This window comes from Oncorhynchus keta, chromosome 1 (genome assembly GCF_023373465.1).
Source record: "Oncorhynchus keta strain PuntledgeMale-10-30-2019 chromosome 1, Oket_V2, whole genome shotgun sequence".
NCBI classification, from domain to species: domain Eukaryota; kingdom Metazoa; phylum Chordata; class Actinopteri; order Salmoniformes; family Salmonidae; genus Oncorhynchus; species Oncorhynchus keta.
The window spans coordinates 86,964,539-86,991,166 of NC_068421.1; the positions used below are offsets into that span (position 1 = coordinate 86,964,539).

The window sequence follows — 26,628 nt, forward strand, 5'->3', positions numbered from 1 at the left end:
GAGCATAGTGAAAGGTCTCCTGGGTCAGCAGAGCAGTGAAAGGCCTGGAAATTCTTAACAAAGCCTATGACTCTGCTCATTCCACAATGTGTATTAGAAGATGTATACTCACTGGGCAGTGTAGGCATAGTGTAGGGGTCAGAGGTCACGGTACTTACTGAGCAGTGTAGGCGTAGTTGAGCAGGATCTCCACAGCCTCTGGGTCCAGGTCTTCGAAGGTGACGTGGGACACGCCGTGAGCCTCGATGTCGCTGTTGAAGATCTCAAATAGATAGGGGCTACAGCAGGCCAGCACAGCACGGTGGGCCATCAACTCATGACCACACACCTACAAAGGACAAAAGGTCAGGGGTCAAACTATACAGATCCTTCTTTAGAGGTTATATCAATGAAGCAGAAACACATTTGAGAAAGTGTGAGTGTCAGGGAGACAGTGGATTTGAAGAGAGATGAGTGTGGGGACTAGGGTTTGGCGATGTAGTCTTATCGTGATTATGTACCCATAAAACATTGTGATATATGACGCTGCCGCCCCTATTGCCCCTATGCAACTGGGCAAAAGATAATGTTTTTGAAAGCCTGTGCAGAGGCTAAGTGCAGGCAGTGTCAAATATTTTGTAATGTTCTTTTCTGGTAGAGGAACAGAACAGGTTTGTGTGTATTTGTCTAGTGTGCTAATGACGGAGCAGTGACTGTCTGAGGAAAAGACTGTTTTTAACGTAGTGAGCTGGGTTATAGGACTACATCATGATGGAACAGGCTGTCTTAACGTAGTGAGCTGGGTTATAGGACTACATCATGATGGAACAGGCTGTCTTAACGTAGTGAGCTAGGTTATAGGACTACATCATGATGGAACAGGCTGTCTTAACGTAGTGAGCTAGGTTATAGGACTACATCATGATGGAACAGGCTGTCTTAACGTAGTGAGCTGGGTTATAGGACTACATCATGATGGAACAGGTTGTCTTAACGTAGTGAGCTAGGTTATAGGACTCCATCATGATGGAACAGGCTGTCTTAACGTAGTGAGCTGGGTTATAGGACTACATCAAGATGGACCAGGCTGTCTTAACGTAGTGAGCTAGGTTATAGGACTACATCATGATGGAACAGGCTGTCTTAACGTAGTGAGCTGGGTTATAGGACTACATCAAGATGGACCAGGCTGTCTTAACGTAGTGAGCTGGGTTATAGGACTACATCATGATGGAACAGGTTGTCTTAACGTAGTGAGCTAGGTTATAGGACTCCATCATGATGGAACAGGCTGTCTTAACGTAGTGAGCTAGGTTATAGGACTACATCATGATGGAACAGGCTGTCTTAACGTAGTGAGCTAGGTTATAGGACTACATCAGGATGGAACAGGCTGTCTTAACGTAGTGAGCTGGGTTATAGGACTCCATCATGATGGAACAGGCTGTCTTAACGTAGTGAGCTAGGTTATAGGACTACATCATGATGGAACAGGCTGTCTTAACGTAGTGAGCTAGGTTATAGGACTACATCAGGATGGAACAGGCTGTCTTAACGTAGTGAGCTGGGTTATAGGACTACATCATGATGGAACAGGCTGTCTTAACGTAGTGAGCTAGGTTATAGGACTACATCATGATGGAACAGGCTGTCTTAACGTAGTGAGCTGGGTTATAGGACTACATCATGATGGAACAGGCTGTCTTAACGTAGTGAGCTGGGTTATAGGACTACATCATGATGGAACAGGCTGTCTTAACGTAGTGAGCTGGGTTATAGGACTACATCATGATGGAACAGGCTGTCTTAACGTAGTGAGCTGGGTTATAGGACTACATCATGATGGAACAGGTTGTCTTAACGTAGTGAGCTAGGTTATAGGACTCCATCATGATGGAACAGGCTGTCTTAACGTAGTGAGCTAGGTTATAGGACTACATCATGATGGAACAGGCTGTCTTAACGTAGTGAGCTAGGTTATAGGACTACATCATGATGGAACAGGCTGTCTTAACGTAGTGAGCTGGGTTATAGGACTACATCATGATGGAACAGGCTGTCTTAACGTAGTGAGCTAGGTTATAGGACTACATCATGATGGAACAGGCTGTCTTAACGTAGTGAGCTGGGTTATAGGACTACATCATGATGGAACAGGCTGTCTTAACGTAGTGAGCTGGGTTATAGGACTACATCAAGATGGACCAGGCTGTCTTAACGTAGTGAGCTGGGTTATAGGACTACATCATGATGGAACAGGCTGTCTTAACGTAGTGAGCTAGGTTATAGGACTCCATCAGGATGGAACAGGCTGTCTTAACGTAGTGAGCTGGGTTATAGGACTACATCATGATGGACCAGGCTGTCTTAACGTAGTGAGCTAGGTTATAGGACTACATCATGATGGAACAGGCTGTCTTAACGTAGTGAGCTGGGTTATAGGACTACATCATGATGGAACAGGCTGTCTTAACGTAGTGAGCTGGGTTATAGGACTACATTATGATGGAACAGGCTGTCTTAACGTAGTGAGCTGGGTTATAGGACTACATCATGATGGAACAGGCTGTCTTAACGTAGTGAGCTAGGTTATAGGACTACATCATGATGGAACAGGCTGTCTTAACGTAGTGAGCTAGGTTATAGGACTACATCATGATGGAACAGGCTGTCTTAACGTAGTGAGCTAGGTTATAGGACTACATCATGATGGAACAGGCTGTCTTAACGTAGTGAGCTGGGTTATAGGACTACATCATGATGGAACAGGCTGTCTTAACGTAGTGAGCTGGGTTATAGGACTACATCATGATGGAACAGGCTGTCTTAACGTAGTGAGCTGGGTTATAGGACTACATCATGATGGAACAGGCTGTCTTAACGTAGTGAGCTAGGTTATAGGACTACATCAAGATGGACCAGGCTGTCTTAACGTAGTGAGCTAGGTTATAGGACTACATCATGATGGAACAGGCTGTCTTAACGTAGTGAGCTAGGTTATAGGACCACATCAGGATGGAACAGGCTGTCTTAACGTAGTGAGCTAGGTTATAGGACTACATCATGATGGAACAGGCTGTCTTAACGTAGTGAGCTGGGTTATAGGACTACATCATGATGAGGAACAGGCTGTCTTAACGTAGTGAGCTAGGTTATAGGACTACATCATGATGAAACAGGCTGTCTTAACGTAGTGAGCTGGGTTATAGGACTACATCATGATGGAACAGGCTGTCTTAACGTAGTGAGCTAGGTTATAGGACTACATCAGGATGGAACAGGCTGTCTTAACGTAGTGAGCTAGGTTATAGGACTACATCATGATGGAACAGGCTGTCTTAACGTAGTGAGCTAGGTTATAGGACTACATCATGATGGAACAGGCTGTCTTAACGTAGTGAGCTAGGTTATAGGACTACATCATGATGAGGAACAGGCTGTCTTAACGTAGTGAGCTAGGTTATAGGACTACATCATGATGGAACAGGCTGTCTTAACGTAGTGAGCTGGGTTATAGGACTACATCATGATGGAACAGGCTGTCTTAACGTAGTGAGCTAGGTTATAGGACTACATCAGGATGGAACAGTGACTGTCTGGTGAGAAATAATATTATTTGTTCTATCCATCATAAAGCTGTAAATGAGAATAGACTGTGCTATAGACTTTCTTTCTTGTCATTTTTTAAAGCAACAAAACTTCGACAAAACCTTTGTCTTGAATATTTGGGAAATAAGTGAATGTTTATAACTTTAATTTGTCTAAAAGCTTTTATGATTGGCCATTAAGAGGCCAGGTTATTGGCCATTTGGTTTTCAATCTTGCATTTGAGGGATTTACCCAGCCCGCATGGGTCCTTTTCTTCTTAATAAGCTTAAACTTGTCATTACATTGGAAACGCCGTAACATTCATTGTTTGATCGGGAAAAAGCCATGCTTAAAACGACGAAGGGTAACCTTCAGTCACATTCATAGCCTATCGAATGGAGAGAAGGGAATATAGGCTACGTTTTTTAAATTGCGACACAAGATAGTTAAAGAGTATCCGTTATAAAAAATGTAATACATGGTTTAAACTATAGCCTAATGCCCATGCATACAACAGAGTGAGGGAAACAATGTTTTCTGCCCTAGTGGGGACAAATGAAGACAGAGACAAATGGGGCAGGAAATGGTGGAAAGGCCCAGTCAAAGAGGATGAGTGACATGAGTAGTCAGAAGAGAGAATAACTTCAGAACTAGCAGAACACACACACACACACTGGAAAAGTGATGTACTTGTAAAGGATATTGTTTAAAACCATGTCTAAAAATGTACAAAATAAAAAAAGGGTACTTTTGATATATTCATGTTGTTATGTTAAATAAACAATTGTGATTTCTTTCTTCTTCAGAATCTGGACATACTCCACATGTTAAAACACACTATAAGGAGTATAATGACTCCACATGTTAAAGCACACTATAAGGAGTATAATGACTCCATATGTTAAAACACACTATAAGGAGTATAATGACTCCATATGTTAAAGCACACTATAAGGAGTATAATGACTCCACATGTTAAAACACACTATAAGGAGTATAATGACTCCATATGTTAAAGCACACTATAAGGAGTATAATGACTCCACATGTTAAAACACACTATAAGGAGTATAATGACTCCACATGTTAAAACACACTATAAGGAGTATAATGACTCCACATGTTAAAACACACTATAAGGAGTATAATGACTCCACATGTTAAAACACACTATAAGGAGTATAATGACTCCACTTGTTAAAGCACACTATAAGGAGTATAATGACTCCACATGTTAAAACACACTATAAGGAGTATAATGACTCCACATGTTAAAACACACTATAAGGAGTATAATGACTCCACATGTTAAAACACACTATAAGGAGTATAATGACTCCACATGTTAAAGCACACTATAAGGAGTATAATGACTCCACATGTTAAAACACACTATAAGGAGTATAATGACTCCATATGTTAAAACACACTATAAGGAGTATAATGACTCCATATGTTAAAGCACACTATAAGGAGTATAATGACTCCACATGTTAAAACACACTATAAGGAGTATAATGACTCCATATGTTAAAGCACACTATAAGGAGTATAATGACTCCACATGTTAAAACACACTATAAGGAGTATAATGACTCCACATGTTAAAGCACACTATAAGGAGTATAATGACTCCACATGTTAAAACACACTATAAGGAGTATAATGACTCCACATGTTAAAACACACTATAAGGAGTATAATGATTCCATATGTTAAAACACACTATAAGGAGTATAATGACTCCACATGTTAAAACACACTATAAGGAGTATAATGACTCCACATGTTAAAGCACACTATAAGGAGTATAATGACTACACATGTTAATACACACTATAAGGAGTATAATGACTCCATATGTTAAAGCACACTATAAGGAGTATAATGACTCCACATGTTAAAACACACTATAAGGAGTATAATGACTCCACATGTTAAAACACACTATAAGGAGTATAATGACTCCACATGTTAAAACACACTATAAGGAGTATAATGACTCCACATGTTAAAACACACTATAAGGAGTATAATGACCCCACATGTTGTCTGCATCATGTACACTTCACACATCACAGGGTCTTACAGGAGGCATGTACAGGTCTAAGAAGGGCCTAAAATGGCCTCTTTTATAAGAGTTGTATAAGAGTTATCTCAAAGCTCTCATAGCTTTATCATGATTTTGTCAGAAATGGTTTGTGATACAAATGTAAAAAAGCAGATAAAAACATCCTTCCTCTCAATTAAGTTTCTATGTGAGAATTTCCAGAACAATCTGAGATACCAGAAATATTTGTGGGTCTTCTGGAGTGGAATTGCCCCAATAAGAGCCACAAAATAAGAGCAAGAGAGGGATGGAGAGAGAGGATAGTAATGTAACCCGATCGCTCGCTCCTGAAGAAAAGTACTACAACATCATTATGACATCAACAGGAAACTGGATACTAAATATTGAACTCCTGTCCAATGAGATTTGATCTTAATTACTCCGTCTAAATTTTCATTGTTTCTTTTTACACATCACACTAGCTTTACTGACAGGGAAATATCTAGCTTTGAGGATGGTGGATCATAGGATCAAACATGTGGTTGGCTTTAGGACAAACGGTTTTGCCTAGCAAAGGAGTACAAGTTGTCAAGAGCTCTAATCTAGAAAAAAACCTCCGGCTCTGTATGTCACATCCTCCTACTCCCACTCTCCTTCACACTCCCACTCTCCTTCACACTCCTCCACACTCCCACTCTCCTTCACACTCCTCCTCCCCTTCACACTCCCACTCTCCTTCACACTCCTCCACACTCCCACTCTCCTTCACACTCCCCCTCTCCTTCACTCTCCTCCTCCCCTTCACACTCCTCCACACTCCCACTCTCCTTCACACTCCCACTCTCCTTCACACTCCTCCTCCCCTTCACACTCCTCCACACTCCCACTCTTCTTCACACTCCCCCTCCCCTTCACACTCCTCCTCCCCTTCACACTCCTCCTCCCCTTCACACTCCTCCACACTCCCTCTCCTTCACACTCCTCCTCCCCTTCACACTCCCACTCTCCTCTCCCCCTCCCCTTCACACTCCCCCTCTCCTCTCCTTCACTCTCCCGCTCCTTCACCCCCCTCGTGTCACAGGTGCTCTGATTATGATTTGCATTTTTTATTTGAATATCCTTCATTTAACCAGAAAGTCACATTGACATTTAGATCTCGTTTTCATGTGAGCCTTTACCAAGGAGGATTAAAAGACAGAGAGAGATCTTCACGTACCTGCAGTCGCACGTCACAGAACTGTCCGCTCTTTCTCAGGGCGTTCATTTTGGCCACAGTGGAATCCAGGAAAGTCTCATCTTCAAAGATCAGATAACCGTTGGAAATCATCTTTACTGCTTAATGTTGGGGGCAGAGCCTGACGAGTGAGGGATGGAGGACAGACATCACAGTAACATCTACATTTAGTTTTTTTGTGACAAACTTTTTTTATTTCGTTTTGTCATTTTCTTTTCCCATAAAGTTTGCCTCCCACCCCTTCCCATCCCACCCAGCAATGTTGCCCACCCATCAATCCCCCGAGTCTCCCCTTACACCCTCCCCCCACAACGACCAATGGCATTGTTCATAATAACTTGTTTAATTAATTCATAATCACAATGAGGATTTGGATTAGGCACATGTGCATTGTGTGTGTGTAATCTGCCTCATGCATTAGTAATAATTGCCTTACCTAATACAGAATGACGTAACTCCGGGGACTGTTACTGGTACCAGTAGACCAACAGGGGACGATGGGAGAGAAGACAAAGGCAAAGTAGACAGAGACCACAAGGGAACCCAAGTCTTCTCTACCAGCGGAGGAGGAGGGGTGGGGGCAATGCCAGTCGTCCAGAGGGGTGTGAGCCGGGGGGAGCCGCACCGATGCAAACTATCAGGCTTGAAGCGACTGTAATCAAGTCCTCAGGATCCCGTTGGCTATAGAGTCAAACTTTTTCTGTGTTGGTCGTGCATTATAACCTGGAGGAGAGAGAGGAGGGACAAGAGGAGAGAGAGGAGAGATAAGAGAGGAGAGGAGAGAGAGTAGGGACAAGAGAAGAGAGGAGGACCAAGAATACATTTGTCAACTAGATTCCACAAAACTGCAGTGCACACAGAGAGATAGAATAGCAACCACTGGTTTGAAATTAAACATTTAATTACTTATATTCAAAAATAAAGTATGATCAGAGCACGAAGGTCTGAAGTCAACCCACGTGTTGAAACCGGCCTCATGGCATCTCCACTAGGCAGGCAGATTGACCCTCTGCAGTCAAGTCACTAAAATAGTCCCTCAGTAGCATTAAGCCCCTCCCTCCCCTTTCCCACTCCTTCAGTGTCCCTCTCTCAAGTCTTTTCCAGGCATGTGGCCTTTTGTAGTAAGGCCTGCCCCCTCTCAGATCCCTGCCATGCCCCCTCTACTACGTGCCAACCAGCCCAGCCCAGCCCAGCCACCAGCTCCTAATCAGTCTCAAACTGCCCCTCAAATCCCTGCCATGCCCCCTCTACTACGTGCCAACCAGCCCAGCCCAGCCACCAGCTCCTAATCAGTCTCAAACTGCCCCTCAGATCCCTGCCCTGCCCCCTCTACTACGTGCCAACCAGCCCAGCCACCAGCTCCCAATCAGTCTCAAACTGCCCCTCAGATCCCTGCCATGCCCCCTCTACTACATGCCAACCAGCCCAGCCCAGCCAACCAGCTCCTAATCAGTCTCAAACTGCCCCTCAGATCCCTGCCATGCCCCCTCTACTACATGCCAACCAGCCCAGCCCAGCCACCAGCTCCTAATCAGTCTGAAACCGCCCCTCAGATCCCTGCCATGCCCCCTCTACTACATGCCAACCAGCCCAGCCACCAGCTCCTAATCAGTCTCAAACTGCCCCTCAGATCCCTGCCCTGCCCCCTCTACTACGTGCCAACCAGCCCAGCCACCAGCTCCCAATCAGTCTCAAACTGCCCCTCAGATCCCTGCCATGCCCCCTCTACTACATGCCAACCAGCCCAGCCCAGCCACCAGCTCCTAATCAGTCTCAAACTGCCACTCAGATCCCTGCCCTGCCCCCTCTACTACATGCCAACCAGCCCAGCCCAGCCACCAGCTCCTAATCAGTCTCAAACTGCCTCTCAGATCCCTGCCATGCCCCTCTACTACGTGCCAACCAGGCCAGCCACCAGCTCCTAATCAGTCTCAAACTGCCCCTCAGATCCCTGCCATGCCCCCTCTACTACATGCCAACCAGCCCAGCCCAGCCACCAGCTCCTAATCAGTCTCAAACTGCCTCTCAGATCCCTGCCCTGCCCCCTCTACTACGTGCCAACCAGCCCAGCCACCAGCTCCTAATCAGTCTCAAACTGCCTCTCAGATCCCTGCCATGCCCCCTCTACTACGTGCCAACCAGCCCAGCCCAGCCACCAGCTCCTAATCAGTCTCAAACCGCCCCTCAGATCCCTGCCATGCCCCCTCTACTACATGCCAACCAGCCCAGCCACCAGCTCCTAATCAGTCTCAAACTGCCCCTCAGATCCCTGCCCCCTCTACTACATGCCAACCAGCCCAGCCACCAGCTCCTAATCAGTCTCAAACTGCCCCTCAGATCCCTGCCCTGCCCCCTCTACTACGTGCCAGCCCAGCCCAGCCACCAGCTCCTAATCAGACTCAAACTGCCCCTCAGATCCCTGCCATGCCCCCTCTACTATGTGCCAACCAGCCCAGCCCAGCCACCAGCTCCTAATCAGTCTCAAACTGCCCCTCAGATCCCTGCCCCCTCTACTACATGCCAACCAGCCCAGCCCAGCCACCAGCTCCTAATCAGTCTCAAACTGCCCCTCAGATCCCTGCCCTGCCCCCTCTACTACGTGCCAGCCCAGCCACCAGCTCCTAATCAGACTCAAACTGCCCCTCAGATCCCTGCCATGCCCCCTCTACTACGTGCCAACCAGCCCAGCCCAGCCACCAGCTCCTAATCAGTCTCAAACTGCCCCTCAGATCCCTGCCATGCCCCCTCTACTACATGCCAACCAGCCCAGCCACCAACTCCTAATCAGTCTCAAACTGCCCCTCAGATCCCTGCCCTGCCCCCTCTACTACGTGCCAACCAGCCCAGCCACCAGCTCCTAATCAGACTCAAACTGCCCCTCAGATTTTATGGGGGGCCTAAAATGTACTTTTGGGTCCACCAGCCACTCAGATTATTTTTTTTACTAGACAAAATATTTTTGGGCCATACTTACAGAAAAAACACAACGGATGCTTTGTAATGTTTCGAAAACAAGAAATGTATTAGTAAGACGTACCGTGGTATATTGCTACATTTAATTTTTTTGTGGCCTGAGTCTTTTAATCAAAATATCAGATGAAAACATTTTCAGCTGCCCCTTTAAGGGCGGGAGGTTACCGTGGTAACCGTGCCACTGGAGCCCTGTCACTGTGTGAGAGATTTGGCATCTGACTATGGCCTGTCACTATCAGTTGAAGCAGCAGACCCAAACTAACGTTGAAACACAACAGAGCTTGTGAACAAAAACAATGTGCATAGCCAAGAAACATGAGGACAATATCTCACTTTGTAGACTTTTGAGTAAATTAGACCAACTTTAATGCCTGTTTACAGCTTCTCCAAAAATAAATCCATCAGCACTTCATTCATTGCGCACCAGCTCCCCACCTCTCAGTATGAATTAATCAAGGGTTTCCCAAACTCGGTCCTGAGTGTCCTAGATGATAGATCACAAGAATTCTAATGGTTTTATCACAGTGGAGACATGGAAGGAGAGGGAGCGTAGAAGCTGCTACATATTAAAATTGGAGGTCGACCGATTATGATTTTTCAACGCTGATACCGATTATTGGAGGACCAAAAAAAGCCGATACCGATTAAAAATATGTATTTGTAAGAATGACAATTACAACAATATTGAATGAACACTTATTTTAACTTAATATAATACATCAATAAAATCAATTTAGCCTCAAATAAATAATGAAACATGTTCAATTTAGTTTAAATAATGCAAAAACACAGTGTTGGAGAAGAAAGTAAAAGTGCAATATGTGCCATGTAAAAAAGCTAACGTTTAAGTTCCTTGCTCAGAACATGAGAACATATGAAAGCTGGTGGTTCCTTTTAACATGAGTCTTCAATATTCCCAGGTAAGAAGACAATTTCTCGCTATACGATTTGTATTTCATATACCTTTGACGATTGGATGTTCTTATAGGCACTTTAGTATTGCCAGTGTAACAGTATAGCTTCCGTCCCTCTCCTCGCTCCTCCCTGGACTCGAACCAGGAACAGAACGGCAACAGCCACCCTCGAAGCAGCGTTACCCATGCAGAGCAATGGGAACAACCACTCCAAGTCTCAGAGCGAGTGATGTCACTGATTGAAACTCTATTAGCGCACACCCCGCTAACTAGCTAGCCATTTCACATCGGTTACACCAGCCTAATCTCGGGAGTTGATAGGCTTGAAGTCATAAACAGCGCAATGCTTGAAACACAGCGAAGAGCTGCTGGCAAACACACGAAAGTGCTGTTTGAATGAATGCTTACAAGCATTGCAAAATAAATGTACACATACCGGTTATGCAATCATTGCACTCACACTCGCGTCTGCGTAGCCTACTATAAAATAGGTGTCTTGAGTGCGATAAGGGCTCTGGAAATCAGCGTCAGCATCTTGTCTGCTAGATGACCAAAACAAGGCTATGCAGCAATAGGCTTCTACAAGCCACTGCTGAGGTTACTGTCTTTTTAAAGATTGTGTTCCACGATAAAATATAACCAGGCGATATTAAGATTTCAATAAATGAATCTCCAATGGCACTTGCTTTTTAATTGACTGAATATTCAGTGAGTGTACAAAACATTGGGAACACACCCTTGTGCCACCAGAACAGCCTCAATTCAATGGGGGCATGGACTCTACAAGGTGTCGAAAGCGTTCCACTGGGATGCTGGCCCATGTTGACCCCAATGCTTCACACAATTGTGTCAACCACTATAACTATAACTAATGTTATAGCCAACCTAACTTTAATGTTATAGCCAACCTAACTTTAATGTTATAGCCAACCTAACTTTAATGTTATAGCCAATCTAACGTAATGTTATAGCCAATCTAACCTAACTGCTGTCACTGGTGCTGATAACTATGGTGCTCAACAAGTCGCCTTGAGTGTTGTGTTGTGTGTCTGACTGTCCACCTCTTCAGGAACCACCACTTCACTCTTAAAACCGCCATTAAGACCATGTGTGAAAGCCTTTTCTGAAGCCTCAGCTGGTTGTGTGTGTGAGACTTTCCTCCTCTCCAGGAACCACCACTTCAGTCCCAACAGCAGACAACAGTTGTATGTGACACCAGTTATCAGTGAAGATGCACCATTGATTCCCACTGTCATGGCAGACTGAAGAAAAGCTTTAAAAGCCCCTGGGTCGACATCGGCGGTGTAGCCACAAGCCAGCCATGGCCATTTGAGTCGATAGGGCTTAAAACGATCACACTCGGGGGAATGGAATACTCCTTTATGTTAAACATAAATGCCTTATTCTGCTCTGGCTAGACGGATGCAGCTGAGCTCCCAGTCCCAGGATCTAATCTTAGACCTGAGATTTATAGAAGTAGCCAGTCAGCCTTGTGGCGAATCCTATCCGACTCTCCTATCACACTGGGCCTTCATTCAACAAAGCCGCTTTTGAGTGTAACTAAACCATAGGGCAAAAAAAACTTAACTTAAAAAAATCTTAATCTGTTGGTTTCTTGGCAACAGAGCACGGGGAGGTAAATGATAGATGATCGTACTGGGAAGACCTGGTTGGATCAGCTTTATGACCTGTGTCTGTCTGCCTGTGGCTGTGTGGTCCACTTGGTTAGCTGATGACCAGCAGTATCTGCTATCACTTGCCTAGCGCCCTATAAAACGAGGACGGAATCACAGAATTCAGACATTAAAAAGGAATTCAACAATATTCCAAAATGAAAATTAACTAAAAGTATTGAACTTTATTAGAACATTCATTAAAGGCCCAGTGCAGGAAAAAGCGTGATTTTTCTGTGTTTTATATATATTTCAACACTATGGGGATGGAATAATACTGTGAAATTGATCATGCCCTTTCACCTAAAATGTCTGCCTGTTTTGATGGAGATAAAACCAGTTGCATTGGACCTTTAATTTACCCAAGATTATTCGAAGACATGAACAAAACGCATCAGTGATTCATATTTTCCTTAAACTTTACGAAGAGGCAACGAAATGCCCTGTCTGTGTGGTTTTCACGTTTGTCTACTACTTTGTGTAGCCTTTAGCGATGATGCTAACGCAATGACAACCATTTTCTGATAGACGGAAAGGCTTTCCAAAAAACCTTCTCAATGAAATGCTAACTTCAAAGTAGCTCATGTCTACCTGGCAGAATGATATCATGATTATTTACATCAATCCAGTAGCCATTTGTTTCACAAACTCTGCAATAAAATGAGCGCCACAGAAACGTCGCTAACCAAACCGTTTCTGGCGGGCGTGCACTTGAATTAAAGGGTGACTAACCCAGACCTCAAAAGTGACTAACCCAGACCTCAAAAGTGACTAACCCAGACCTCAAAAGTGACTAACCCAGACCTCAAAAGTGACTAACCCAGACCTCAAAAGTGACTAACCCAGACCTCAAAAGTGACTAACCCAGACCTCAAAAGTGACTAACCCAGACCTCAAAAGTGGTCTCCTGGTGTGGTTTAAGAAATGTTGTAGACTTAGAACATCTAACTTTGTGGTTTTCCTATTACAAATGTGGTGATTTAGAGCGAAAACCTGAAAAACAAAACTGGAGAAAACTGAATTTGGGGAAGAACTAAATGGAATCGGGCAAAATAAACAGATTTTATGATGGCGTTTTAGAGCTACTAAGAAAGACCTTCCTCTTACTGAAGCATTATGCACATGTCGGTACGTTCCTGTAGATCGTTCTAAAACCATTATTTGTTCAACAGTAATAGCCTATGCATTATGATGATTCCTGCTATGAAAGTATCTGCCTGTCCCTGTTTCCCTGTCTGCTGCTGTGTGAGCGATCCACTCTCACTCCCTCTCCCCACTGTGTGCGCAGAGGTGGGAGAGATGCATGCTGAGAAGCACAAACATTCATCAGAATGCAATTGTGGGAAAATACAGTTGTTTTCAAAGCAACTACTATTGTTCTAGTTACAGAGAGGAGAGTCACAGCTTTCTGTGAGTACACAGTTGCAGTCGGAAGTTTACATACACCTTAGTCAAATACATTTAATCTCAGTTTCACAATTCCTGACAAGTAAAAATTCCCTGTCTTAGGTCAGTTAGGATCACCACTTTATTTTAATTATGTGAAATTTCAGAATAATAGTAGAGAGAATTAATTATTTCAGCTTTTATTCCTTGCATCACATTCCCAGTGGGTTAGAAGTTTACATACACTCAATTAGTATTTGGTAGCATTGCCTTTAAATAGTTTAACTTGGGTCAAATGTTTCAGGTAGCCTTCCCCAAGCTTCCCACAATAAGTTGGGTGAATTTTGGGGCATTCCTCCTGATAGAGCTGGTGTAACTGAGTCAGGTTTATAGGCCTCCTTGCTAGAACACGCTTTTTCAGTTCTGCCCACAAATTTTCAATAAAATTGATGTCAGGATTTTGTGATGGCCACTACAATACGTTGACTTCGTTGTCCTTAAGCCATTTTCCACAAATTTGGAAGTATGCTTGGGGTCATTGTCCATTTGGAAGACCCATTTGCGACCAAGCTTTATCTTCCTGACTGATGTCTTGAGATGTTGCTTCAATATATCCACATAATAATTACCTGCCTCATGATGCCATCTATTTTGTGAAGTGCACCAGTCCCTCCTGCAGCATAGCACCCCCACAACATGATGCTGCCACCCCAGTGTTTCACGGTTGGGATGGTGTTCTTCAGCTTGCAAGCCTCCCCCTTTTTGCCTTCAAACATAATGGTGGTCATTATGGCCAAACAGTTATATTTTGGTTTCATCAGACCAGAGGACATTTCTCCAAAAAGTACGATCTTCGTCCCCATGTGCAGTTGCAAACCATCGTCTGGCTTTTTATGGCGGTTTTGGAGCAGTGGCTTCTTCCTTGCTGAGCGGCCTTTCAGGTTATGTCGATATAGGACTTGTTTTACTGTGGATATAGGTACTTTTGTACCCGTTTCCTACAGCATCTTCACAAGGTCCTTTGCTGTTGTTCTGGGATTGATTTGCACTTTTCCCACCAAAGTACGTTAATCTCTAGGAGACAGAACGCGTCTCCCTCCTTAGCAGTATGACGGCTGCATGGTCCCATGGTGTTCATACTTGCGTACTATTGTTTGTACAGATGAACATGGTACCTTCAGGCATTTGGAAATGGCTCCCAAGGATGAGCCAGACTTGTGGAGGTCTACAATTTTTTCTGAGGTCTTGGCTGATTTATTTGGATTTTCCCATGATGTCAAGCAAAGAGGCACCGAGTTTGGAGGTAGGCCTTGAAATACATCGATAGGTACACCTCCAATTGACTCAAATTATGCCAATTAGCCTATCAGAAGCTTCTAAAGCTTCGCTGTTTAAAAGGCACAGTCAGCTTAGTGCATGTAAACTTCTGAACCACTGGAATTGTGACACAGTGAATTATAAGTGAAATACCTGTGTCCTGCACAGAGTAGATATCCAAAACCGACTTGTCAAAAATATAGTTTGTTAACAAGAAATTTGTGGAGTGGTTGAAAAACTAGTTTTAATGACTCCAAACTAAGTGTATGTAAACTTCCGACTTCAACTGTATAATGCATTTCTCACTTCTTAATATATAATATAGCATAAAGGTCTATATGAATTCCCTGGATATGTTAGCTGAAATGGCTTACTGTTTTAAATCATAGGCTACCATCTCTGTGGCCTTACTTGGCACTGGAAGAAAAATAGTGTCTCGAACCTTGTCGCCAGGCCTCGAATGTCTGGCCATGGCCGTTGATGCCTCCTAGTGTGGGCTTAATGTCCCATAAAAATAATCCATGCCTTGCAGTCAAATTGGCCCCTGTGCCTATGGGCTGAATATAGTAATTATAATTCCCTTCCCCTCGGATGCCAGTCGCCCTGCTCCGAAGCACCTCTTACTCACGTCTCTCTCAGATATCTCAATTCTCAAGGGCATCGCAGCTCTGAAGTAGGCTTCTAGGAAAGACCGACACATCAGGGATGCAACGATGCGCGTCTTTCTTATCAAATTCAGAGGTGCACATTGACGATGTTAGGAGAACTGTCCACATTTACCCCTCGTCAACCAACAAGACGTGTAACGAAAAGCAAAAGCACTCGCCTATGTCTATCTAATCAACAATTTAAATCAATTTTAAAATAAGGCTGTAACATAACAAAATGTGGAAAAAGTCAAGGGGTTTGAATACTTTGAGAAATAACCATTTTCACATACAGTGAAATGTCTTGTGGGAAAAGAGAGAATATGAGGATTTCCAATGTCGATGATGTCATTAGAAACACATGTTCCTTTATATATATTTTTTTTTTACTACTGTTTCTACTGTTTTGTAGACACGTGCAATTTTCACATATGTTGATGTTGGGGTGGTGCTTGTCAGGAGTACAGGACGAGGAAGAAAAGAAACTATGAAAAATGCATTGTATTGCTGTGGAAAAGAACAGCATGTCACATGACTTACACCAGACTGAGGAACAGTCTACATCTGGTGCATTGCATTGCTGTGGAAAAGAACAGCATGTCACATGACTTACACCAGACTGAGGCACAGTCTACATCTGGTGCATTGTATTGCTGTGGAAAAGAACAGCATGTCACATGACTTACACCAGACTGAGGCACAGTCTACATCTGGTGCATTGCATTGCTGTGGAAAAGAACAGCATGTCACATGACTTACACCAGACTGAGGCACGGTCCAGAACATCTGGTATGTTTTTTAACCTGGTGGTGTCTTCCACCAACTCTCGGTGCGTGTGTGTGTGTTAGAATGGTGGATGTGCCATAGCTTGCATGCAGAATGAAGTGACAAGAGTGAGCCAGACTGGTTAGAAGATGGAATGTGTGTGTGTGTATATGTCTGTGTCTAAGCAAGTTAGCAATAGTTGAATCAAGGGTCTGTTTGTACACCAGTTTACAGTATGTACAGTGTGTGTTGTAGGTCAGTGAGGGCACAGCCCCCCGTCTGTACAGATGTGGGTTGGTCGGCCCACCAACAGTTGTGCAACATCTGTCAGGAGACTCCTGAATGCACCACAGCTTCTCTGCTCCTTTCCTGTCCCCTCCCCTTTATTCCCTCCTCCTCCTACTCTCTTCTCTCCATTCACTCCCCCGCCCTCTGATCCATCCCTATCTCCTGCCTGCCTCATTCTCCTAAATCACTCTCCTCCTTCTCCCCCCCCTATACTTCTCTTCCCCACCTCGCTCTCTGCTCCTTCCACAGCTCTCCACCTTTCTTTAACAGGTTGTCCTTGTTAAAAGTTCATTTGTGGAATTTCTTTCCTTCTTAATACGTTTGAGCCAATCAGTTGTGTTGTGACAAGGAAGGGGTGGTATACAGAAGATAGCCCTATTTGGTAAGAGACCAAATTCATATTACAGCTCAAATCAGCAAGTGAAATGACAGTCCATCACGAAGTTCTGTCAATCAGTAACATTTCAAGAACTTTTAAAGTTTCTTCAAGTGCAGTCGCAAAGACCATCAAATATGATGAAACTGGCTCTCATGAGGACTGCCACATATGTCCTTTGGTCTGATGAGTCCAAATCTGCGATTTTTGGTTCCAACCGCCGTGTCTTTGTGAGACGCAGAGTAGGCGAACGGATGATCTCCGCGTATGTGGTTCCCACCGTGAAGCATGGAGGAGGAGGTGTGATGGTGATTTGCTGGTGACACTGTCTGTGATTTATTTAGAATGCAAGGCACACTTAACCAGCATGGCTACCACAGTATTCTGCAGCAATACGCCAACCCATCTGGATTGCTCTTAGTGGGACTATCATTTGTTTTTCAACAGGAAAATGACCAAACACACCTCCAGGCTGTGTAAGAGCTATTGACCAAGGAGAGTGATGGAGTGCTGCGTCAGATGACCTGGCCTCCATAATCACCTGACCTCAACCCAATTGAGATGGTTTGGGATGAGTTGGACCACAGAGTGAAGGAAAAGCAGCCAACAAGTGCTCAACATATGTGGGAGCTCCTTCAAGACTTTTGGAAAAGAATTCCAGGTGAAGTTGGTTGAGAGAATGCCAAGAGTCTGAAAATCTGTCTTCAAGGCAAAGGGTTGAAGAATCTCAAATTTGTTTAGCACTTTTTTGGTTACTACATGATTCCATATGTTTGATGTCTTCACTATTATTTGACAATGTAGAAAATAGTATAAATAAAGAAAAGCCCTTGAATGTATAGGTGTGTCCAAACTTTTTACTGGTATTGTATAAAGTCTTCATAAAGCACAGTGAGTTATAGACCACAAACATTCAGCATGCCAACCCTGTTAGTCTGTCTACATTTCAGGGGTTGATTATGCGTGAATGATAAGCAAAATTAGCTAACCCCGTTCCTTCCCTTTAGACATCTGTTTTAACCTTTAAGATCAGGTGGCCAGGAGTAGAATACAGAACAATCTTCTGTCCAGCTGGCTCTATACATAGTGTTGGTTGGGCACAGAGGCTGAACGATAAACTCAACCTTCATGCCCCTGCTAGAGTACAGTACACTAACTGGAGACTGTAGTAAGGAGAGTGTAGAGACGAGAGGAAATATACATTAATAAGAGTAGACACTGGTAAGAACTTTCACATGAACTAGACTGTTCGTTTTGGGAAATCACAGCAGTCAAGGGGACGACTTGATCACACCAGGCCGAATCTTTGGGAAGACAAGGAGGGTGTCGATAAGCGAGACCGACTGGGAAAGACGAGAGAGAAATGAAGCAACAGTTAGATTGCGGTACAGACAGACAGGCTGGTAGAGAAACAGGCAGGGGAGAAAGAAAGAGATACTGCCATAGAGGGTTACTAGTTTTCTAAACGTTTTTTCTCTCGGTTTCCATCTGACTGTTAAATCACAATGGTGCAGAAAACAGACAACAATTAGAAGTCCCCAGAATGCTAAAGCCAGGCCACAGCGGAACATAATGACATCCCGAGCAGTAGGCTAGTATTGCCACGCCCACATTTTCACATTCTAGTATTTCCACCCATTATATAAATGACAAATACAGCAAGCTAAGCCGGGGTGTAAAAATCAACCATTGAGGTTTTATTTTCACAGAAACCAGAGCATTGGATATCATGAAGATACTTAGACCACATATTGCGATGTGAGGTGCTAGAGAGACTGGAGTATCTTTAAGGCCAGGCAACACACCCTCGTAGGGGGGGAAAAATGGCCCTGAAAATTATATCACAATAACGTTTTACCAGTTGAATGTAGACACAAACATACAACTTTTTTGTATTACAATGTTTTTGAAAAATTGTATAAAAATATGCAAATTGGGTGATATCATATGCACATATTTGCATATCACATAAATCCATTTTTCTGGACACTGGATGAAGTCAGTCTAAATATTTTGGTTTAATTTTGTTAAGATACTCCAAGACCAGACTTGTCCACAGCAGATTGCAGATAAATACTTTTTTCTTCTTTGTAAAATACTAAAGACGTGTGCGTAAAAATGCATTTTGTTTTTTTATACAACATATCAACAATTCCCTCTGAGCAAGTCTGGAGAACATATCTAAGAAATGGCAGTTAAAGACAACTACACTGAATTTAGAACAATGCCCATTTAGACCCCATCACCATCTTTAAAGTAAGTTACTAAATATAGTCCACTTTGTAACACTATAAAATCGGCTTTTAAAATGGGCAATTTTATGTAATGAGCTTTGAAATGATTGATGTATGTTCATTTTAAAGTGGTTAATATTTATTGTAATATTGATGACAGTAGTATGATAAACTAAATATACATTTTCATTAAATTTGACATTTTTATATTAGCTTTTTGGAAATACTAATTAATACCAACAAATCCAAAATTGATAGGTAAATGCAAATCTATTTTCAGTCTGTGACATTAAAGAAAAATTCCACCCAAAACAACTCATTCCTTTAATTTACACTGTTACATAACAATATGTGAGAACAATATATTTTGTGAACAAATGTTTCATTTTGACATTATAATAAGGTTAGTAACAACATGGAAAATCGTTGTGGAAATCTGTTGCAGCTCAAGTCGAATACAAAATCTACAATGCAATTCTCTCTTTAGTCTGGCTAGCTACGAAGCTAGCAAACATAGCTACACACAATAATACCCAAGACAATAGCAGCATGTCAAGTCGGTAGTTGCTGTAAAATCGCCTAAAACCACGGTATCAATCTAGGAATCTACCATCTCACCATGTTCGCAACCTCAGAAATACTTTTGAGGAGATGGGAAACGGTGTCCATTCTACGTCTATGGGCCACGTGGTGCATTCTGGGCGATCGTGGAACAAGGAGCGCTCTCCTAAAAGGAGTGAAAGGGAGTCTATGGGGCGCTAGCGCAAAACCCCAACATTTGCAGAAATTTCGTCAACAAGAAGTACATTACAGTTCTATGACGCAAGATAAATAACTTGCCATCTGTAATATCGTATAGCTTTGGAATTGTGACATTACGTACTTCAGAGGAAAATAGGCCATTTTCTCCACATATACACCGACTTTGAAGAAGGGATTGCGTGACTGTTAGCTTAGCAACCGGGTGAAGAAGCATGACATCGTGAACACGATTGGTCGACACTGCTGGGTTCTGCGTTATACGTTCCTTAATTCATTGGATTCCTATCTATCTCCTTTCTATAATATATTTGGCAACAGCACCATGCAATGCACCCTAGCCTAAAGACAGACAAATAGGACACATGTGCTAGACCCTCCTTTAAAATACACATTTCTCGTGGTAGGAATATCACAAACATATGATCAATGGCTCATTCGAGAGGAGACATTCTCCTGGAGTTATGACATCAGCCAGTATTAAAATCTGACAATATTTTAAAACGTTTTTTTGCGTCAAACCGGACGGATTTCTGCTTGCTTGAACCACAATAACCCAGATACAAAAGAAAACATTAAATGACCCAGGGAATCACTCAGAGATGCACAAAAACAATATACCATTCAAAATGGGCGAACCTTTCCTCTAAATAATGACAAGAGCAACACGGAATAAAATAGTGGTACAATGTATCAATCTCGAAAGGGGAAAAGGACAAATTGTACCCATGTGTTGCCACGCTGCCAACAGTCGGTGGGCAGTCCCAGAGAGCGTAACAACCGTCCCTCTGAGATGATAGGTCCATTCTGAAGCAGTTCTATTGGCTGGCTCGCGCGCATTGGTCTGGGCGCGCGCATAACGCACATTGGCGCATGCTTGCATCATATTGTGCCCGCCATAGAGAGAGAGAGAGTAGACCACAGCCCCCGGCATTATGACTAGTCTGTCTTTGTCTACCCACCGGGACCCTACTATCCGAATGTAGGTCAGTGGAGCCAAAATCTCATCAGCTTGACTTTACACGACTAACTACGCACGCACAAAATAATAACACGATGCGACGACTGTGTATTACAAAAGAGGAAAACGGAACGATACCAGTTAACATTAGCTCTTTTGTGGCAGGTCTGCCCGGTAAACTTTGCAGAGCTCAGCTACCCCCATTTTGCCAGCCAGTGAGAACGTGTCCGGACAAGCGAATTCACAAATCAATATGTACAGATGGTAGGTTTTTGCAAGAAAGACAAACAATTGGCATGCGGTGCAGCATAATAACAACGGATTCATTTCTGATAAATTGTCATTGCACTAACCGCTGTGTTGCCAACGACACACTCGTGTCCATCCGTTCCGCGTCCTCCCGCTATAAGGCGGGAAGATGCAATGTAACAACAATGTAACAACCATCGCCGATTCAGGTTAAAACATCGACAGTCAAGTAAAGACTATTTTAGATCTAGAACAACGACCTCACAGAGGTCAGCGTATAAAACCAAGTAAACCACCTCGTTTGGTCAAGTTAAAATGTTTGCATATAAACTAACCCTTTTCCTAATCTAATTATCCTATTATTGCCTAACCTGCTGCGTAAATCCTAATCTGCTATAAAAAGTCAAATCTGACGTTCATTTTACAAAAACTGGATCCCTGTTAGCCATGACCACGTCGTTTGCAACCATTTCCTCCAGTAGCCTACGTACAGTACACGATGTAGCCTACAATGACAATCCTCTAGCTATATTTTGCAGAAATAATTGCTTACCTCGGGCTTTTGACAGCAGATGGTGATAGACATATTTAATGTAAATTCAGAGTTGTCTGTGTGGGTACAGCGAATACGATGCAGTTGGCACGGTTGAGTTTTCTCAGGTCCCTCTCGCTCTGTCCCTCTGGCTCTCCAATGTGACTGAAGCACAGGCAAGTTGAATGAGCAGTGTCTGGGTTGCTCTAGCGCGTTCAAAAAAACACTGGCAAGTGCCACCCTGCCGGTGACGTAGCAACGTCTAGGCCCGCCTGCGAAAAAGTACGTACATCCAGGCGGGGCGGCAAGTAGTTGTGTAATGAATAGATGTCTAAAACAGGCCTATATTTCTCCAACTTCTTCTGTATCTGCCGGAAAGTATAATTTAATTTAATCACTTTACTTTAGACTTTGATTAAGTCATAGGACATACTGCTACTGATTTGGACTGATTTGATAGCAGGCCTATTGCTTGCCTTATAAATCAGACTATTATACCAATTATTGTTATACTATCAAACAAAGCACTGTAAAAACGTGGAAATCTTACTTACAAGCCAGATTGTTGAATAAAAATACATTTGAACTTACTCTACGGGGTTGTATGTGCGTTAGGTCCCTCAGCTGGTCAGATTTGAGACAAAATATGCACAGGGAATTATTATTTACCCACTTTTTAGACCGCTGGTACTGCCGTTTAAAGGTCACCTGGGACATGCGCAAAACCATGTAAACGCCTGCATGACATCGGTAAGTATGCATACATTGCGTACAAGTACTTCTGTGCTTAGGTCGTGAGCAATTAACTTGATTGTCACTCACAGAGACCAACTTTTTGAAGTTCATTTAATAATAATGTGGATATTTTTTTCTCAAATTTAGACCAGCTGAAGGACCAACCAGCAGAGTAAGTTCAAGTCTATTTTGATTCAACATTCTTGACAGACAACGTATTATTTTTTTTTTCAATGTAATTGTGTTACAACATCATCACAAATCGGGACAAGCCTACTGTATACTGCCTACTGATGGTGATTAGTCTTGTATACTGACTAGATGTAGGCTAGAGCCGCTAGACCTGAGCCCGACTCTCCTATGAGTACCTTGTTGTTCCTCTCCTGATGAGGCCTCATGAGATGATAGGAGATCCTGTCCCTGAGAGCCGCTATCCCCTACAGACATCATCATCATCAGGGAGGAAGGCATACCTTCAGATAGATCCCTGCATGGTTGCTAAGACCTTATACTAGTCTACTGTACTCTACAGTGATTAGATCAGATTAAGGGATCACAAACTGTAGCCACATGAGCCTCATGCTAGTTAGCCTGTGTCAGCCCTGCAGCGTTCTGTAACCTGGCTCCTCCCGCCCACTGATTCAGTGACAGTAAAGGCACAATAGAGTTGAGCCAAAGCCCTACTGTAGAAGAGCTCTGCCTGTCCTTTGTATGTAAGACCATAGGGCTAGCCTAACAACCAAACCCAGGTGGGTAGTCAACACACAGATCAAATTTGTCAAAACAGTGGTGTATGGTGTCTGAGTGGGATGAATCAAGGGATCATGGCAAAACAGAACAGTGGTGTGGGGGCTGTGCTTTGGCAAAGTGGGTGGGGTTATATCCTTCCTGTTTGGCCCTGTCCGGGGATGTCCTCGGATGGGGCCACAGTGTCTCCTGTCCCCTCCTGTCTCAGCCTCCAGTATTTATGCTGCAGTAGTTTGTGTCGGGGGGCTAGGGTCAGTTTGTTATATCTGGAGTACTTCTCCTGTCCTATTCGGTGTCCTGTGTGAATCTAAGTGTGCATTCTCTAATTCTCTCCTTCTTTCTTTCTCTCTCTCGGAGGACCTGAGCCCTAGGACCATGCCCCAGGACTACCTGACATGATGACTCCTTGCTGTCCCCAGTCCACCTGGCCATGCTGCTGCTCCAGTTTCAACTGACCTGAGCCCTAGGACCATGCCCCAGGACTACCTGACATGATGACTCCTTGCTGTCCCCGGTCCACCTGACTGTGCTGCTGCTCCAGTTTCAACTGTTCTGCCTTGTTATTATTCGACCATGCTGGTCATTTATGAACATTTGAACATCTTGGCCATGTTCTGTTATAATCTCCACCCGGCACAGCCAGAAGAGGACGGGCCACCCCACATATGCTCTCTCTAATTCTCTCTTTCTTTCTCTCTCTCGGAGGACCTGAGCCCTAGGACCGTGCCCCAGGACTACCTGACATGATGACTCCTTGCTGTCCCCGGTCCACCTGACTGTGCTGCTGCTCCAGTTTCAACTGTTCTGCCTTGTTATTATTCGACCATGCTGGTCATTTATGAACATTTGAACATCTTGGCCATGTTCTGTTATAATCTCCACCCAGCTCAGCCAGAAGAGGACTGGCCACCCCACATAGCCTGGTTCCTCTCTAGGTTTCTTCCTAGGTTTTGGCCTTTCTAGGGAGTTTTTCCTAGCCACTGTGCTTCTACACCTGCATTGCTTGCTGTTTGGGGTTTTAGGCTGGGTTTCTGTACAGCACTTTGAGATATCAGCTGATGTACGAAGGGCTATATAAATACATTTGATTTGATTTGGTTGGTGCAGGTTGGTATTTAGGCATGGAGACATCGTCATTGTCACGCTGGCTATTACCAACGTAGGGAGATGTCACATTCCTGACTGAGTGAGAGCCTATAGTGTATTAAAACGGTCTTATTCAGGACTCAGGCAATGTGTGTTTGATTTGGTCATGCTCTTTACAGAGGCTTTGAAATGGAGGACCTGTTGCTAGGCAGTCTGCTCAGCGTTCTCTGTTTATCGCTGACAAACAATGTATGCCTGCATCAGATATCACCTGGTTCCTTACCCTTTTGTGTGTATGCATAATGTCCTGACTTTGGTAGGGAGGGACACACTTGACATTTACAAGACAGAAGACCCAAACTCATCGTCAAATCAAATCAAAGTTTATTTGTCACGTGCACTGAATACAACGGGTGTAGACCTTATAGTGAAATGCTAACTTACAGGCTCTAACCAACAGTGCAAAAAAAGGTATTAGGTGAACAATAGGTAAGTAATAAATAAAAACAGTAAAAAGACAGTGAAAAATAACAGTAGCGAGGGTACATACAGTAGCGAGGCTATAACAGTAGTGAGGCTACATACAGTAGGGAGGCTATAACAGTAGCGAGGCTATAACAGTAGCGAGGCTACATACAGTAGTGAGGCTACATACAGTCGCGAGGCTATAACAGTAGCGAGGCTACATACAGTAGTGAGGCTACATACAGTCGCGAGGCTATAACAGTAGCGAGGCTATATACCGGCACCGGTTATTCGGGCTGATTGAGGTAGTATGTACATATGGTTAAAGTGACTATGCATATATGATAAACAGAGAGTAGCAGTAGCATAAAAAGAGGGGTTGGTGGGTGGCGGGACACAATGCAGATAGCCCGGTTAGCCAATGTGCGGGGGCACTGGTTGGTCGCGCCAATTGATATAGTATGTACATGAATCTATAGTTAAAGTGACTATGCATATATGATAAACAGAGAGTAGCAGCAGTGTAAAAGAGGGGTTGGGGGGGGGTACACAATGTAAATAGTCCGGGTAGCCATTTCATTACCTGGTCAGGAGTCTTATGGTTTGGGGGTAAAAACTGTTGAGAAGCCTTTTTGTCCTAGACTTGGCACTCCGGTACCGCTTGCTATGCGGTAGTAGAGAGAGCAGTCTATAGTCAATTGCCATACCAGGCAGTGATGCAACCAGGATGCTCTCGATGTTGCACCTATATAACTTTTTGATGATCTGAGGACCCATGACAAATCTTTTTAGTTTCCTGCAAGGGAATAGGCTTTGTTGTGCCCTCTTCACAACTGTCTTGGTGTGTTTGGACCAATCTAGTTTGTTGTTGATGTGGACACCAAGGAACTTGAAGCTCTCAACCTGCTCCACTACAGCCCCGTCGATGAGAATGGGGGCGTGCTCGGTCCTCCTTTTCCTGTAGTCCACAATCATCTCCTTAGTCTTGGTTACGTTGAGGGATAGGTTGTTATTCTGCCACCACCCGGCCAGGTCTCTGACCTCCTCCCTATAGGCTGTCTCGTCGTTATCAGTGATCAGACCTACCACTGTTGTGTCGTCTGCAAACTTAATGATGGTGTTGGAGTCGTGCCTGGCCATGCAGTCGTGGGTGAACAGGAAGTACAGGAGGGGACTGAGCACACACCCATGAGGGGCTCCAGTGTTGTGGATCAGCGTGGCAGATGTGTTGCTACCTACCCTCACCACCTGGGGGCGGCCCGTCAAGAAGTCCAGGATCCAGTTGCAGGGAGGTGTTTAGTCCCAGGATCCTTCGCTTAGTGATGAACTTTGAGGATACTATGGTGTTGAAGGCTGAGCTGTAGTCAATGAATAGCATTCTCACATAGGTGTTCCTTTTGTCCAGGTGGGAAAGGGCAGTGTGGAGTGAAATAGAGATTGCATCATCTGTGGATCTGTTTTGGCGGTATGCAAATTGGAGTGGGTTTAGGGTTTCTGGGATAATGGTGTTGATGTGAACCATTACCAGCCTTTCAAAGCACTTCATGTCTACGGACGTGAGTGCTACGGGTCTGTAGTCATTTAGGCAGGTTGCCTTCATGTTCTTGGGCACAGAGACTATGGTGTTCTGCTTGAAACATGTTGGTATTACAGACTCATTCAGGGACACG

General features: G+C 43.8%; 1 protein-coding gene and 1 long non-coding RNA gene across 3 annotated transcripts in view; one reads left to right on the top strand and one right to left on the bottom strand.

The window, feature by feature from the left end:
* ivns1abpa (influenza virus NS1A binding protein a) overlaps window positions 1-26,628 on the bottom strand; it is a 51,665-nt gene that overhangs the window by 17,841 nt on the left and 7,196 nt on the right. Inside the window, exons 1-4 of one of the 2 annotated variants that reach the window (XM_052463769.1) lie at window positions 21,947-22,110; window positions 7,288-7,574; window positions 6,834-6,972; window positions 159-328 (exon numbers count right to left, since the gene is read on the bottom strand). In XM_052463769.1, coding sequence (XP_052319729.1) covers window positions 159-328; window positions 6,834-6,944 — 281 coding nt within the window. In that variant the 5' untranslated portion in view covers window positions 6,945-6,972; window positions 7,288-7,574; window positions 21,947-22,110. Of the gene's footprint in view, window positions 1-158; window positions 329-6,833; window positions 6,973-7,287; window positions 7,575-21,946; window positions 22,111-26,628 lie in introns of those variants that run through there. The other variant, XM_052463774.1, reaches the window with a different exon arrangement.
* LOC127907631 (uncharacterized) lies at window positions 22,277-24,632 on the top strand. The gene is made up of 3 exons (XR_008065217.1): window positions 22,277-22,675; window positions 22,808-22,832; window positions 23,765-24,632. It is a non-coding gene; the product is annotated as an uncharacterized LOC127907631 (long non-coding RNA).